The sequence below is a fragment of the Papaver somniferum genome, chromosome 11 (genome assembly GCF_003573695.1).
Source record: "Papaver somniferum cultivar HN1 chromosome 11, ASM357369v1, whole genome shotgun sequence".
NCBI lineage: Eukaryota > Viridiplantae > Streptophyta > Magnoliopsida > Ranunculales > Papaveraceae > Papaver > Papaver somniferum.
In genome coordinates this window covers 101,013,723-101,031,533 of record NC_039368.1, presented here as the reverse complement: position 1 = coordinate 101,031,533, position 17,811 = coordinate 101,013,723, and the positions used below count along the sequence as shown (strand labels likewise).

Below are 17,811 nucleotides of genomic sequence, written 5' to 3'. Positions count from 1 at the left end.
ACCCTGATTATAATATACTACATCTTGACTTTAAATAATTGATAAGTAAAGTTTTTATTTTATTAATTATGAATTAGGAATATTCAATATAAGATAATTGTAATATAATATTAAAATCTTCCTTAACCTTGGATCCCTTATACATTCATTTATATGAGGGCCAGAGAGAATACTAAACATGACGATGACCTTATTCTATTTCTGAACTAATTCAATGTATTTAAAAATGATTATTTTGCATCTGAATCCTGATGCCAATTAGGTTAATCACGATCCAGTTTTCTTCGTGTTTGTGCTTTAACATTCATTTTTGGTCTTCCTATTGACCATGCTTTCAACTCTGCAATTTCAACAGCTTCAGTACCGTTGTTGAAAGCATACAAGTGAGCATTTTTCCCCAGTGCAAGAGTTGGGTAAACCCTGGACGTTATACATGTTTTTCCTCCAGAAGCAAAACTTTCGACCACTGAATTATCAATCTGCAGTAGAAACAATAGAACAAAAAATTTCAACCACTGAATTATCAAACTCATCATCCACCCAGAAACTAGGGATCATGGATCAAGAAAAGAATACACAAAGGGCTTGATATTGATAAGACTCATGGGGAAAGAGTCCACGTATGAAAAGACCACTGGATCCTAAACCTTGCACCTACTAACGAATTACCAGATGTCTATAAAAATAAAAATAAAAACTGGCAACAGGAAATGCTACATGAACTTACTTACAGATAAGCAAGTGGAGACAATAAAAGGATTGCAGCTTTACTGTATACTTGTATAACATCAAAAACTCGCAACTTGTAGCACTTTAATCTAACTTCTCAAGAAGAACGGAGAAAGTGCTCAGTGCTGGATCCATAGAGATGGATATGAATGGTGCTACTAAACAGTAATATGTCCATGGAACTAAGATGGAGAAAGTGCTTGTTGTTGCCAATAGGCAATAACAGCAGCTTGGTTAAGGCTATTATGAACTTTTTATGCAGTTACAATTGAGAGGTCCGAAATATTACAGATAAATGCCGTAATCCAGCCAAATACTTTATCAACAAAAGTAGAAAATATGCTGTTAGAAGTAAAAAGAGGTAGTAGATGGCATAATTAGGACATGGTTACAAAAGTATTTTTCCTTCTTGGTTCTGTCACCAGTACTCAAATAGGTTTAAACAGAGATACTGGCTTTAATTTTGGCTTTGGTTTCAAACTAAATCTTGGTTTAATTATTGTTCCTATTAACAGTGGAAAACAACCACACGAAACAAAGAAGAATACAACTATATTTTATTTCAATGCTACTTAATAAATACTGTAATTAAAACCATACCAAGCTCCTCAAAGAAAGCTTTCCATCACTCAAATCTGCATCTACAAAAGCTCCATAAGACCGTTTTGTAACTCCTGGTTTTAGAGAAGACCTGATTTTATACCAAGATTGCCAAAAATACAAGTCAGCTGGTGATTCTACATTTTGTTAGCATACATAGGAGAGTATCTCATGAGTATCAAAAACAAAGTTAAGCTAACCTTACACCGCCAGAGCACATAAGTACTGTATACTTGTCTTGAGCTTTAAAAACTCTAAAGACGACTGTTGTGTATTCTCATCAAATTTTTAGAAGCCAATGCTAACAATCCGAAAGGTCCAACCCCACCTTGAACAGTAGCATCCTTCTTACCACAGAGTGCTTCAGCGTCAACCCAAGTAGGGTCAAACAACTCTGCCTTCTCCAAACTAGGCAAATGGAATGTAACTTCAACATCGGCCTATGGAGTAGAAATATAAAATAGTATAAAGTGAAAGCTCAAAATCGAGACTGCATAAACGCTATCTGTACTCTAAAATATAATTCTTCGTATTTGCATACCTGTGAAGCTGTTATTCCTTTAACTTCGGAAAGAATTCCCTTGGTGAGAGATATATTTGTCATGGCAACTTCTTCTCTTCTCAAACTTTTGAGTTCTTCAACCGGCCATTGTAGAAGTTGTTTTTCGTTTTTATCAAGCCATAAAGTTCTCGGAACTGACTGCAAATATGAAGTGATGATAAGGCATCAAATGCAAGCCAGCATTTAGCTACACTATATAGATCTGAAAACTGTATATCTTTAATAAACCACCTGAATGCCAGCCCATCCTTCAGCAATATCGTCTTCTTTGGTATCGGACTCGAGAACCCATCCCCACAGGATCCTCCTCTTTTTCGATGCATCAAAAAATGATTTAGATGCATAGAAGTTTCCATAGTCATACCTTAATCCCGTCGAATCATCAACAGATGTATTGTCAGGTATATACTGATCCTTACTCAAAAGATAGTGACCAACCGTATAGTGATCAGCGGTCTTCTCACCAAGACTCACTTTTAAAACATGTTTGATTCGGTCTCCACTTGCAGATGTGTCTAAACCTTCTTTTCCTGTTAGTGATACAGGAAAGAAATCCGGACACTCCCACATACCAGTTTGAGCAGAATGTAGTGGATATTGGACCTTAACCCATTTAACGAAATCTTTACTTTTATACAGTAATGCCATTCCTGTTTTGTTACCGCTCTCATTTCCAACTACCAATCTCCAGTACCCATCTTTGCCCAACCAAGCAGTTGTCGGGTCTCGAAATGAGGCAGCATTAATCCCATTGATTGGCTCTATCAAGGGGTTGTAGTCAGGTTTCGTCCATTCTTCTAGGAAAGGATCTGATAAGTTCTTTGGTACTGCAATGTTCTGCACTTGTCGATTCTCTGTATCAATGCCTGTGTAGAATATCACAGGTTTATTTCCCTGGAGGATAGTTGCAGAACCCGACCAACAACCATTGATATCGAATGGAGCTGAAGGATAGATTGCGGGATTAAGAGGGAGCCAATTGATCATGTCCTTTGATACAGAATGCCCCCACACAATGTTTCCCCATACAGCACCTTCGGGGTTGTACTGGTAGAACAGATGGTAGGTACCATTATAGTACATTGGGCCTGTTTTTAAATCAGATAATACGAGATTAAATTGGAAAAATGCAACTTGAGGATTAAACCATTAAAAAGGTCTAGATTAACCTAAAGAAATGTAGGATGAACTCTTACCATTTGGGTCTGTTTGTTGTTGCAGGTATCAGAGTGCCATTCAAGCAAGAAACTAACGTTAGACACTAAGCAATTGAAGAACATAATAATAATATATTATGCAGTGAGAGCAGTCTAACACACTATCAAAAGAAAAAGAAAAAAAAAAAAAGGAGATCAGTCCATAGAAAGTTTTGTTCTTGCATACAGCTGAAGCTCAACCGGGACCCTGCTAGCTTAAAACTGATGAATTTACGATTCCAGTCCCATTGTTGCACTAAACCAACCATCAATAACTAAAATCCGAATGAGATGAGCTGCAAACAATTTTCTACCATCATCCACCAACAAACCATGAAGATCTACCCTATTTATAAATCTCAGACACATTCTTTTCTAACAACATAGCTGTAATAAAGTATACCCCAAGTGCCACAACCACCATGCGATTTATTACGCTACTATCACTATCAACATATTTGAATTACTCTGCTAGTTTATTACATCCGATTAATACCCCAAAAGCAACAAATCCACAAGTAATAGTGGTCCATGGTACCACAACCCAGCAGTAACCGCAGCAAAACCACCTAACTGACCGGTACGAAATCATTCCAAGGACCAACAAATAATCTTTTCCTAAACAACGCAGTTGAGGCCGCGGTACAACCAGTTAAAGTAGTAGTAACAGCAGTTCTAGATCTACAGATAGCATTCCACTGCACATCATAAATTCCACTTTGCCACAAGTTTTTAGGATCATAACAAAGGGTTAGATTCATACCAACCAAACCAAATAACATAAAAGCACCCAAAACAACTGATGGAGCACTATGGCAGCCTATTAAGGAAACAGAGCTACATGTGTGAACAATTTCTATTATAAATCAGCAACATCCCCATCCATATAAACAACACCAGAACTCGTTAAAATTCTAAATCAATAACCCGAAACCAAATAAGATATTCCAATGAATCAGTTCTTAATGGGCTAACCCCAACCATCAAAGCCACTGAAATCAGTATCTGGGGGCATCACCACCGGAATATGTAAGTGGGGATTTTAAATTAGGAAAATTAAGGAGCATGAAACTAATAAAGGTCCCCAGATGTTGGGATTTACAGATCTGAATGGAAAACAACAAACTAAATTAATAATGCTAATCACTAAATAGTTCACTACATAATCTATCACAGAAAAAAAGCTAACTTACAGTAGCTCATTTAGGATTTCATACTAAAGCACATGTAACTCAAAACAAGAACTTAAACAAGAAATAAGAACTTACCATTCATCCAATTTTTCTGAGGTTGAAAGTGATAACCTGTTCTGTAAAGACTCCAAGCATTAGATTTGTTAGTAGCCTGAATTTCTGATAGTACTTTGTTAGATGCCTGAACCCCATTGACTAAAAGGCTAAACCATAATGGAACCAGTAGCAACGGAACAAGCATTTCTAGAATCTCCATAACCAATGAACCTTAAAACAGAAAAACTAAAGAAAAAGATATTTGAAGAAGAATTATTTATATTCAAAGAAACCACAGCTAACATTTACTAATCGACACCCCCCTGCAATCAATCGGTCCAACCAAACCTGTACCAGTCCAGTGACTCGAAGACTTTCTTTCAAAGATGCAAGACTTGAAAAGACTTGATACGGCAAATAAAAGTAAAAAGTAAAACTCAAGAGAATAAATAAGTTTACTGTAAATAAAAATATTCTAAAGGTGAATTACTTTATTTCCAATTGACACTACATGTAACATCCTTATGTACTCGTATGGACAATTTTGACAAGGAACCATCGGACAACATGATGGATATTATTCTCCTGAAACAAAATCCTACTCATTGCTCACTCAAACTAGAGGACTAATTTTTCTTCAATTCATTGAGGGACTATTCATTGACCATGCTTTTAACTTCCCAATCTTTACCGCTTGAGTTCCATTGTTGAAAACATACAAATGAGCATTATTTCCAATAGCCAGTGTTGGATAAGCCCTTGATAAGATGCATGTTTTTCCTCCAGCACCAAAACTCTCTACGACTGAATTATCGATCTGCAACCAAACATCATATATATTAGAAGAAAGAATGTAAATTTTAGAACTAAAATATTTATTATTTGAAACACAAATATATTTAACAATTAAAGTATATAGAGATTAAAAGTCTTACCAAGCTTCTCAAGGAAAGCTTTCCATTACTAATATCAACATCTACGAAACCTCCGTAAGATGGCTTGTACATCTTATCATGTGTTAAAGAAGACCTGCAGTAATTTGATGGAGAAAAGAAACAAAATCAGCTTTCTTTAGTTGAAGAAAGTATTCAAATCAAAAGAGTCCATCTTAATTAACGTACCTAATACCACCAGAGCACATAAGCACTTTATGTTTGTCATTTGATTTGAAGACCCTAAAAAATACCGCAGTATACTCTTGTAAGTCACTTGACGCCAGTGTTAGCAATCCAAAAGGTCCGATGCCACCCGAGACACTAGCATCTTTTTCGCCGCAAAGTCTTTCAGCATCAACCCATTTAGGATCAAATGGTTCAGCATGTTCCAAACTTGGTATACGGAATGTAATTTCAACATCAGCCTGTAAAATGCAAATTCACTCAAGTGAATAGATACATCATAATTCAAAGCGGAGCAAATGTTTATGACATCGTATTTAGATCTTACAAATAGCATACCTGAGCAGGAGTAATTCCTTCAATCTCAATGAGACTTCCCTTATGAAGAGGTATCTTGGTCATCTCCACTCGACCGTGACCGCTTCGTAAATGATTAACCTCTTCAATAGGCCATTGTAAGAGTTGTTTTTCATTTCTATCAAGCCACACTGTCCTCGGAATTGCCTATAGTGAAAAAATAAAATTACTTAAAAAATAAACGGAAATGAAATCTTCAGACCATATCTTTAGTTCTAGAGAAGAGGATAATTACCTGAACCCCAGCCCAGCCTTTAGCAATTTGATCATCTGGAGTTCGATCGGATTCGTTAGCCCATCCCCACAAGATTCTTCTATTCTTTGACGGATCGAAAAACGACTTGGATGCATAGAAATTTCCATAATCATACCTTAACCCTGTACTATCATCAACTGAAGTGTTGTCTGGTACATATCGATCTTTGCTAGTAAAATATTGACCAAGAGTGTAATATTCGAACCTTGTAAGATCAAGGCTCACTTTCAGCACATGTTTAACACCATCACCAACCGATGAAGTGTCTAATCCTTGTTTCCCATTCAGCGACACTGGATAAAAATCTGGGCACTCCCACATACCAGTAGTAGCAGAAGAATGTAACAAATGTTTGGCTTTAGTCCAATGAATAAAATCCTTGCTTCTATACAACACCGCGGTTCCTCTCATATCTCTCTTGCTACCAACTACTAATCTCCAGTGCCCATCTTTACTCCACCATGCAGTTGTGGGATCTCGAAACGCACTCGCATTCACACCAATGCTTGGTTTGATTATTGGGTTGTAATCAGGCTTCACCCATTCTCTTAAGAATGGGTCAGACAAGTTCTTCGGCACTGCAATGTTTTGTACTTGTCTCTCGTCTGGATCAATACCAGTGTAAAGTATAACAGGTTTGTTGCCAGGAAGTATAGTTGCAGAACCTGACCAGCACCCATTTATGTCAAATGGTTTGGAAGGGGCAATTGCATGTTCAAGGGAAAACCAGTTTATCAAATCAGTGGATACTGAGTGTGCCCATACAATATTCCCCCACACAGCACCTTTGGGATTATACTGGTAGAAAAATGATAAACGCCTTTATAATACATTGGGCCTGTTAAAAAACCATAGCATGGGTAAAACACTTAACTATAATGAAATAAAATAAACGATCGACGTCTAATACAAATCAAGATAAAGAATGTAATAGCATACCATTTGGATCTGTTTGATAGTTTGATGCAGAGATTCATGTGCCATGCAAAAAAGCAAGAAAAAAACATATGGTTAGCTGAACATAAATGAAAATCTAGCATGCACAAATAGGAAAATAAACCAATATATTGCTCGAATTGTATTCAAAATCAGTTTTGAAAGACTTAGCCAAAATCCCATCAAGAATTCCAGTAGCCAAAACTGAAATGTAGTAGGGACTAAAAAAAAATTGTACCAGAATTATTTATTTTGATAACACAATCCCAGCTATTTATTTATTTTGGAATAATGAGATTGACAATAAAAAAAAAGATTGTTAAAACTATGCTATATTAATGCTGAAATCTGTTCAGCTTACAAATCACTGAACAGTATAAACCAAAAATGGAAGAAAAAAAAAACCTCTGATGTCTAAACAATCCTAGTCAAACTCGATGTATCTCTAGTCAATCCAGTCAAAAAAAAATTAATACTAAAAAGTAAAAAGGAACATGTGCTTAAGAAGGAAACAAACGACATGTATGCAGTAAAAATCCATTGCCCCCGTTCCTGGAAATCCTTAATTGTATGCGAAAAAAGATATCGTTTCCAAAAATCAGTGATACTGCTTATCTTTTGAATGATAAAAATACTAAAAACATGATATTAACACAGATAAGACTAATTAAATCAGATTTAGAAGGAACTGCATACCGTTGATCCAGTTTTTGGGAGGTTGGAAGTGAAAACCAGTTCTTAGATGTCCTAGTTTCACCGGTGCTTTCACTGCCACAAGTGATTGAAAATGTGGATATATTTTATGTAATGCTTCAACACTGAGATTGAAACATAAGAAAAGAAGAGTAAACCAACAAATGAACTTCGCCATTGTTTTTGATGATTTATGCGGATTGTTTTCTTGAAAGATGGATGAAAGCTTGAGAATGAATGTATGTATTTATAGAGATACTAGACAAGTTTTCCGCATATATATTGACTTTACTCGATAATAACAAGGAAAGAAATATTATCTAGGTTTTATCTATAAATTAGGCAATACAGCGTATCTTGATATGTGACCGTAGTTATATCACTCAATTGCATTGCATGGATGTAGCTGTACGGTGTCATAATGATGATTTAGATAAGCACACATTAATTACGGTAATTACTCCTCTGTGTAATCCTCAAATGAAAGAGCTTGCCAAATGTATGAAATAAATTTACCAAATTAACAAATGTGAGATTATTAGGTGGAATACTTATCCAAAGTTTCAAATCTAGTAACTAATTCTTTTCCAAGTTATTTTTTTTCTTTTTGAAAAAGTTTTCCAAATTAGCTAGAATTACGTTTCCACAGGGATACCTGGAAATCCCACAATTAATGTTAATCAAGTTTTTTGAGAAATCTTATAGGGCTTGAAAATGGGACTGGGAGCTGGTTTGTTTAAAAAGCCCAATTCCTAAATTTTATTAAACCCAATACACTTAGACGCACTCATAAGACATTGCCAAAATGGGATAGTATTCTTTCAGTCATTCCATCCAAAGAATTGCAAAGAATTAAAATTTATTCAACAGCATATCAAAATGCATTACAATATCATTACTTAAAGAAGAAAGATGGTCGACACCATGAAGTTATTTTCTCTAAGGTTTGGGTGCAAGACCAGTCTTGATAGCGTGAATTGTAGCAACATCAGTTTTGAAAGACTTGGCCAAAATCCCATCAGGGATTCCAGAAGCGAAAACCGAACTAGGAACTGAAACTGTACCAGCATTTGCACTGCCAAAAGCAGAAACTGCAATGGAATAAGCTTGGGGATCAACATTTTGCTGATAATGAACAAGTCCTTTCGGGAACACAAAGAGATCACCACTTTGAAGTGTTTGAGTAAAAAGTTTATTAGCGGTGTCGATAAATCCAACTTCAAGAGTACCACTGTTAATTGTTTGTTGAAGATGTTTGAATGCGAATCAAGTAACAAAAACAAAAATGTCAGAATTTTACTCTTATAAAGCTGAAATACCAATATGATGAAACTAAACTGCAAATGATTATAAGCACTAAATGAGAAAGCAGAAGAGCTTATCGTTAATCCAGTTTTTTGGGGACTGAAAGTGATAACCTGTTCTGTTAATTCCTAACCCGTCTGATGATCCAGTTTCTGACATGACTTGGTTAAATGCTCAGACAGTTCCTTATGAGATTCAGACTTTGTAAACTCTCAGAATAGAACTAAGGAAGAAACATAGAAAATATAAAAGAAGTACAGGAGATAGGAAATTACCAGGTATATTACTAGTTCAAACAATTCTAAATAATTAAGAGGACAACTAAGCAAGCAACTTTGTGCTGATTATAATATACAATGACTCTTGACTTGAAGAAATTTGTAATATTTAAATCTTTCATTAATCTTGCCTCCACTTTACATTCATCCCCTCTGTAACTTTCAGTGTGAGAGATGCTGATGCGGATAGCATACCAGCTCCCACTACCAGATCCATATGATGGTGACCATACTTGCAGCACCATCAATGGCATCAGCAGTATTCTTCCCTTAGTGCAAGAATTATATAGACCCTCGACATTGTTAATAGTATTTGGGAAAATTCAGAAGGGAAAAGAAAAACAGAAACAGGAGGGGGCAGAGAGCCAGAAACTGGAATCTATATGTTAACTGTGTTCACATGTGAAAAACGGGAAAACAATAGAGGATGCCAATATTTGCAGTACGGAAGACATTCAGCATCACTCTAAATTTCTATTGCAAGAATACAGTAACATGGACTGATTTTCCCAGAGTTGTAACTCCTCCTCTAATGATAATTGACCTTATGTTTAAGCTGCGAACAACGAACTTATCTCATGGCCAAGATTCATTTTAGGTGTCTGCATTGTCCATGCATTTAGTCTCTTAATCTCAACAGTCTCAGTACCGTTGTTGAAAGCGTATAAATGAGCTTCCTTTCCTACTGCCAAAGTTGGATAGACTCTAGTCGTGATACATGTTTTTCCACCAGCACCAAAGCTTTCTACTACTGTATGATCAATCTGCAATCGAATTGAACAAATTTAAGTAGAAATAGTTTGTTCCTCTCACTCTAAAACAACAAAGGAAGATAGATTTTTTTTACCAAGCTTCTCAGAGAAATTTCACCATCAATCAAGTCAACATCCACAAAAGCCCCAGATGAGGGTTTATCTAATTCTGCTTTTAATGATGACCTGGTACCACCAGAACACATAAGCACAACAGGCTTGTCTAGAGCTTTGAAAACCCTGAAGAATACTGCTGTGTATTCATCTAAGTCCTTAGAAGCTAGAGTTAACAACCCAAACGGTCCAATGCCACCTTGAACAGTAGCATCCTTCCTTCCGCAGAGCTGTTGGGCGTCATTCCATGAAGGATCAAATGATTCTGCACTTTCTAAACTTGGTAAACGAAATCTAACTTCGATATCAGCCTGTGAATATTCAGAATCATAGTCATAAAAATATGGCTACTAAGTTTAACACATTGCTCTTAAATTGATTCTAACTCGGAATACCTATGCAGCTGTTATTCCTTGAACTTCAAATAGACTTCCTTTGGTGAGAGGTGTCTTTTTCAACTTCACTTCGTTTGTTCTTAAAGTTTCGAGCTCTTCGATTGGCCACTGTAGAAGTTGTTTTCCATTTCTATCCAGCCACAGTGTCCTTGGAATTGCCTACAATACAAGATTGGTTAAAAACTACTAGTATTAGCAATATCATTTACAGAAGAATCAGCTATTCTATCATATTAAATAATTATCACTGATATAAACAAACCTGAATGCCAGCTAGGGCTGTTCATGGTCGGTTTTGGTTCGGTTTCTAGCCAAACCAAAACCGAAACCAATATTATTGGTTTCTAAAAATCTAAACCAAACCAATCCATTAACCATTGGTTCGGTTTCCAAATGGTTCCAGTTGGTTTCGGTTTGTCCCAGTGGTTTTTGGTTAACCAATAATTATGTCAAACCAAAAAAAAAATACAAATTTACAGATAAAAAAATCGTAGTTGCCGATAGTATTGGTTTACACAAATATACAGACAAAAAAAAATCAAGAATAGTTAAAGCTTACTCTAATTCTAGAGATCAAATGAAGATATATAATATATCTTAATTTATATATTGACAAATAAAAAAGAAGGAAGACGGGAAGAAAAAAGTCGAATAGCAGCAGCTGTAGTTGGGGGTGGAGAAGGGAGGTGGCTGAGAGAAGGAGAAAGAGAAAGAGGGAGAGTATCATAATGAAATATTAGATTTAGGGTTTCTATTTATCCTCTAAATTAATGGGTAGAATCTAATACTTTTAAATCGACGGTAGAAATTAAGTTTAAAAATTAATCGGTTCCCCAATGGTTTTTGGTTCGGTTTTCAGGTCAAACCAAAACCAAACCAGTAATGTCGGTTTTTCAACATTTTTTACCAAACCAATCCAAATCTAAATGGTTTGGTTCGGTTTCTTGCTTATTGGTCTGGTTCGGTCGGTTTCCAATGGTTAACCGACACCATGTTCAGCCCTAATGCCAGCCCATCCTTTAGCAAAATCATCTGCTGCAGAATCGGATTCGTTAACCCACGCCCACAATATCCTTCTGTTTTTCGCCTCATCGAAGAATGTTTTAGACGCATAGAATTTCCCGTAATCAAATTTCAGTCCTGTAGTTGTTGAATAATGGTTACCTGGAGTGTTATCAGGTACATACTCATCCTTGTTCAGATAGTAATCCCCAACTGTGTAGAAATCTGACCATGTTCTTTGAACACTCACCTTTAAGATGTACTTAACATTGGCTCCACTCGCAGAAGTGTCTAATCCTTTTTTACCTTTCAGTGGCACAGGAAAGAAATCTGGACATTCCCAAATACCAGTATCTGGTGCAGAATGGAAGTTATTTTCAGATGCTGTCCATGTCATGAAATCTTTACTTCTAAACAACAACGCCGTCCCCAGATTACTTCTCTCACTCCCAACTAGAATTCTCCAATACCCATCTTTACCTAACCATGCAGTTGTCGGATCCCGGAACGAAGTTCCGTTAATGCCATTGGGTGGCAAAATCAATGGATTTTTGTCTAGCTTTTTCCATTCTACAAGTAAGGGATCCGATGAATTCTTTGGCACAGCAATGTTCTGAACTTGTACATTATTTATATCTATGCCAGTATAAAGCATCACCGGCTTGTTACCAGGGAGGATAGTGGCAGAACCTGACCAGCACCCATTGACATCAAATGAATCCGTAGGGGCCATTGCAACATCAAGGCGAAACCAGTTGACCATATCTTTTGATACAGAATGGCCCCAGACTATATCACTTGCCCATGCAGCAGCTTTAGGATTGTATTGGTAGAAAAGATGGTAGATTCCATTATAATACATTGGTCCTGTTGCAGATCATGAGAGTTCTTTTAAGAACACCATTGTAACTCTAAGTAACTAAACAACAAAGATTTCTCATGTATGTGTAAGAGCTAAGACTGGCTTACCATTTGGGTCTGGTGAATTGTTGTTGGAGAGGTTTGAATGCCATCCAAGTAAGAAGCATGAAACAATGTTAAAATAGTACTTCAGTTGATAACACATAGCAAGATTGGTAACAATGAGCAAGAAAACATAAAACAGTACTAGTTGAGATAATAATAATGGAACTGCTAGCAAGGGCTAAAACTTTCAATCCCATTTTATGTTAATGCTTGTGAAACACCAAAATTCCACGGGGTATGATCGCCGTTTATCTCCGAGAAATAAATGACGGAGGTCCGGGATTAGATTAAGTTGAAATGCTGATTATATATGATTAGTTAAGTTGAAAAACTAATCAAACAAACTAATGATGATATGTACAATCAAGTGAGAAGTGAGAACTTACCATTGATCCAGTTCTTGGGAGACTGAAAGTGATAGCCTGTTCTGTTAACTCCAACCCCATCCAATCCAGTTTCTGATATGTCGTTGTTAAATGCTCGAACCCCATAGTTGCTTATGAGAGTACAGCATAAGAAGATGAAAATCATTTTAATCAAATGAACAGAACTTTCTAAAATCGCCATCAGTTACAATCAAATCTAAGAACAGAGAGTAAGGAAGAAACGTAAAAAAGAAGAAGAAAACGAGATGATGATGATGATAAAAAGCCAACACCAGGCTTTTTTACTTCAAACTCTTGGATTTTTAATCAAGAAGACAACTAAGCAACTTGTACTAACCCTGATTATAATATACTACATCTTGACTTTAAATAATTGATAAGTAAAGTTTTTATTTTATTAATTATGAATTAGGAATATTCAATATAAGATAATTGTAATATATTAAAATCTTCCTTAACCTTGGATCCCTTATACATTCATTTATATGAGGGCCAGAGAGAATACTAAACATGACGATGACCTTATTCTATTTCTGAACTAATTCAATGTATTTAAAAATGATTATTTTGCATCTGAATCCTGATGCCAATTAGGTTAATCACGATCCAGTTTTCTTCGTGTTTGTGCTTTAACATTCATTTTTGGTCTTCCTATTGACCATGCTTTCAACTCTGCAATTTCAACAGCTTCAGTACCGTTGTTGAAAGCATACAAGTGAGCATTTTTCCCCAGTGCAAGAGTTGGGTAAACCCTGGACGTTATACATGTTTTTCCTCCAGAAGCAAAACTTTCGATCACTGAATTATCAATCTGCAGTAGAAACAATAGAACAAAAAATTTCAACCACTGAATTATCAAACTCATCATCCACCCAGAAACTAGGGATCATGGATCAAGAAAAGAATACACAAAGGGCTTGATATTGATAAGACTCATGGGGAAAGAGTCCACGTATGAAAAGACCACTGGATCCTAAACCTTGCACCTACTAACGAATTACCAGATGTCTATAAAAATAAAATAAAAACTGGCAACAGGAAATGCTACATGAACTTACTTACAGATAAGCAAGTGGAGACAATAAAAGGATTGCAGCTTTACTGTATACTTGTATAACATCAAAAACTCGCAACTTGTAGCACTTTAATCTAACTTCTCAAGAAGAACGGAGAAAGTGCTCAGTGCTGGATCCATAGAGATGGATATGAATGGTGCTACTAAACAGTAATATGTCCATGGAACTAAGATGGAGAAAGTGCTTGTTGTTGCCAATAGGCAATAACAGCAGCTTGGTTAAGGCTATTATGAACTTTTTATGCAGTTACAATTGAGAGGTCCGAAATATTACAGATAAATGCCGTAATCCAGCCAAATACTTTATCAACAAAAGTAGAAAATATGCTGTTAGAAGTAAAAAGAGGTAGTAGATGGCATAATTAGGACATGGTTACAAAAGTATTTTTCCTTCTTGGTTCTGTCACCAGTACTCAAATAGGTTTAAACAGAGATACTGGCTTTAATTTTGGCTTTGGTTTCAAACTAAATCTTGGTTTAATTATTGTTCCTATTAACAGTGGAAAACAACCACACGAAACAAAGAAGAATACAACTATATTTTATTTCAATGCTACTTATAAATACTGTAATTAAAACCATACCAAGCTCCTCAAAGAAAGCTTTCCATCACTCAAATCTGCATCTACAAAAGCTCCATAAGACCGTTTTGTAACTCCTGGTTTTAGAGAAGACCTGATTTTATACCAAGATTGCCAAAAATACAAGTCAGCTGGTGATTCTACATTTTGTTAGCATACATAGGAGAGTATCTCATGAGTATCAAAAACAAAGTTAAGCTAACCTTACACCGCCAGAGCACATAAGTACTGTATACTTGTCTTGAGCTTTAAAAACTCTAAAGACGACTGTTGTGTATTCCATCAAATTTTTAGAAGCCAATGCTAACAATCCGAAAGGTCCAACCCCACCTTGAACAGTAGCATCCTTCTTACCACAGAGTGCTTCAGCGTCAACCCAAGTAGGGTCAAACAACTCTGCCTTCTCCAAACTAGGCAAATGGAATGTAACTTCAACATCGGCCTATGGAGTAGAAATATAAAATAGTATAAAGTGAAAGCTCAAAATCGAGACTGCATAAACGCTATCTGTACTCTAAAATATAATTCTTCGTATTTGCATACCTGTGAAGCTGTTATTCCTTTAACTTCGGAAAGAATTCCCTTGGTGAGAGATATATTTGTCATGGCAACTTCTTCTCTTCTCAAACTTTTGAGTTCTTCAACCGGCCATTGTAGAAGTTGTTTTTCGTTTTTATCAAGCCATAAAGTTCTCGGAACTGACTGCAAATATGAAGTGATGATAAGCATCAATGCAAGCCAGCATTTAGCTACACTATATAGATCTGAAAACTGTATATCTTTAATAAACCACCTGAATGCCAGCCCATCCTTCAGCAATATCGTCTTCTTTGGTATCGGACTCGAGAACCCATCCCCACAGGATCCTCCTCTTTTTCGATGCATCAAAAAATGATTTAGATGCATAGAAGTTTCCATAGTCATACCTTAATCCCGTCGAATCATCAACAGATGTATTGTCAGGTATATACTGATCCTTACTCAAAAGATAGTGACCAACCGTATAGTGATCAGCGGTCTTCTCACCAAGACTCACTTTTAAAACATGTTTGATTCGGTCTCCACTTGCAGATGTGTCTAAACCTTCTTTTCCTGTTAGTGATACAGGAAAGAAATCCGGACACTCCCACATACCAGTTTGAGCAGAATGTAGTGGATATTGGACCTTAACCCATTTAACGAAATCTTTACTTTTATACAGTAATGCCATTCCTGTTTTGTTACCGCTCTCATTTCCAACTACCAATCTCCAGTACCCATCTTTGCCCAACCAAGCAGTTGTCGGGTCTCGAAATGAGGCAGCATTAATCCCATTGATTGGCTCTATCAAGGGGTTGTAGTCAGGTTTCGTCCATTCTTCTAGGAAAGGATCTGATAAGTTCTTTGGTACTGCAATGTTCTGCACTTGTCGATTCTCTGTATCAATGCCTGTGTAGAATATCACAGGTTTATTTCCCTGGAGGATAGTTGCAGAACCCGACCAACAACCATTGATATCGAATGGAGCTGAAGGATAGATTGCGGGATTAAGAGGGAGCCAATTGATCATGTCCTTTGATACAGAATGCCCCCACACAATGTTTCCCCATACAGCACCTTCGGGGTTGTACTGGTAGAACAGATGGTAGGTACCATTATAGTACATTGGGCCTGTTTTAAATCAGATAATACGAGATTAAATTGGAAAAATGCAACTTGAGGATTAAACCATTAAAAAGGTCTAGATTAACCTAAAGAAATGTAGGATGAACTCTTACCATTTGGGTCTGTTTGTTGTTGCAGGTATCAGAGTGCCATTCAAGCAAGAAACTAACGTTAGACACTAAGCAATTGAAGAAACATAATAATAATATTTATGCAGTGAGAGCAGTCTAACACACTATCAAAAGAAAAAGAAAAAGAAAAAAAAAGGAGATCAGTCCATAGAAAGTTTTGTTCTTGCATACAGCTGAAGCTCAAACCGGGACCCTGCTAGCTTAAAACTGATGAATTTACGATTCCAGTCCCATTGTTGCACTAAACCAACCATCAATAACTAAAATCCGAATGAGATGAGCTGCAAACAATTTTCTACCATCATCCACCAACAAACCATGAAGATCTACCCTATTTATAAATCTCAGACACATTCTTTTCTAACAAACATAGCTGTAATAAAGTATACCCCAAGTGCCACAACCACCATGCGATTTATTACGCTACTATCACTATCAACATATTTGAATTACTCTGCTAGTTTATTACATCCGATTAATACCCCAAAAGCAACAAATCCACAAGTAATAGTGGTCCATGGTACCACAACCCAGCAGTAACCGCAGCAAAACCACCTAACTGACCGGTACGAAATCATTCCAAGGACCAACAAATAATCTTTTCCTAAACAACGCAGTTGAGGCCGCGGTACAACCAGTTAAAGTAGTAGTAACAGCAGTTCTAGATCTACAGATAGCATTCCACTGCACATCATAAATTCCACTTTGCCACAAGTTTTTAGGATCATAACAAAGGGTTAGATTCATACCAACCAAACCAAATAACATAAAAGCACCCAAAACAACTGATGGAGCACTATGGCAGCCTATTAAGGAAACAGAGCTACATGTGTGAACAATTTCTATTATAAATCAGCAACATCCCCATCCATATAAACAACACCAGAACTCGTTAAAATTCTAAATCAATAACCCGAAACCAAATAAGATATTCCAATGAATCAGTTCTTAATGGGCTAACCCCAACCATCAAAGCCACTGAAATCAGTATCTGGGGGCATCACCACCGGAATATGTAAGTGGGGATTTTAAATTAGGAAAATTAAGGAGCATGAAACTAATAAAGGTCCCCAGATGTTGGGATTTACAGATCTGAATGGAAAACAACAAACTAAATTAATAATGCTAATCACTAAATAGTTCACTACATAATCTATCACAGAAAAAAAGCTAACTTACAGTAGCTCATTTAGGATTTCATACTAAAGCACATGTAACTCAAAACAAGAACTTAAACAAGAAATAAGAACTTACCATTCATCCAATTTTTCTGAGGTTGAAAGTGATAACCTGTTCTGTAAAGACTCCAAGCATTAGATTTGTTAGTAGCCTGAATTTCTGATAGTACTTTGTTAGATGCCTGAACCCCATTGACTAAAAGGCTAAACCATAATGGAACCAGTAGCAACGGAACAAGCATTTCTAGAATCTCCATAACCAATGAACCTTAAAACAGAAAAACTAAAGAAAAAGATATTTGAAGAAGAATTATTTATATTCAAAGAA

The 17,811-nt window shown here is 36.3% G+C and overlaps 1 protein-coding gene and 3 pseudogenes across 2 annotated transcripts; all 4 read right to left on the bottom strand.

Annotated features, from left to right (window-relative positions):
* Nucleotides 1–38: 38 nt before the first annotated feature.
* Nucleotides 39–4,568, bottom strand: LOC113321802 (annotated as a pseudogene).
* A 219-nt stretch (nucleotides 4,569–4,787) lies between these two features.
* LOC113323020 lies at nucleotides 4,788–7,858 on the bottom strand (annotated as a pseudogene).
* Nucleotides 7,859–9,245: 1,387 nt separating this feature from the next.
* LOC113323447 lies at nucleotides 9,246–13,277 on the bottom strand (annotated as a pseudogene).
* A 51-nt stretch (nucleotides 13,278–13,328) lies between these two features.
* LOC113322125 (beta-fructofuranosidase, insoluble isoenzyme 1-like) lies at nucleotides 13,329–17,772 on the bottom strand. 2 transcript variants are annotated; one of them, XM_026570147.1, is made up of 7 exons: nucleotides 17,560–17,772; nucleotides 16,288–16,296; nucleotides 15,324–16,180; nucleotides 15,074–15,232; nucleotides 14,734–14,972; nucleotides 14,534–14,624; nucleotides 13,329–13,685 (listed from the first exon to the last, which is right to left on the bottom strand). In XM_026570147.1, the coding sequence occupies exons 1-7, from the start codon at nucleotides 17,738–17,740 to the stop codon at nucleotides 13,470–13,472; spliced, it is 1,752 nt and encodes a 583-aa protein (XP_026425932.1). In that variant the 5' UTR covers nucleotides 17,741–17,772; the 3' UTR covers nucleotides 13,329–13,469. The 2 variants fall into 2 exon arrangements, with proteins under 2 accessions (XP_026425932.1, XP_026425933.1); XM_026570148.1 differs by lacking the exon at nucleotides 13,329–13,685 and adding an exon at nucleotides 14,004–14,027.
* Nucleotides 17,773–17,811: the final 39 nt, after the last annotated feature.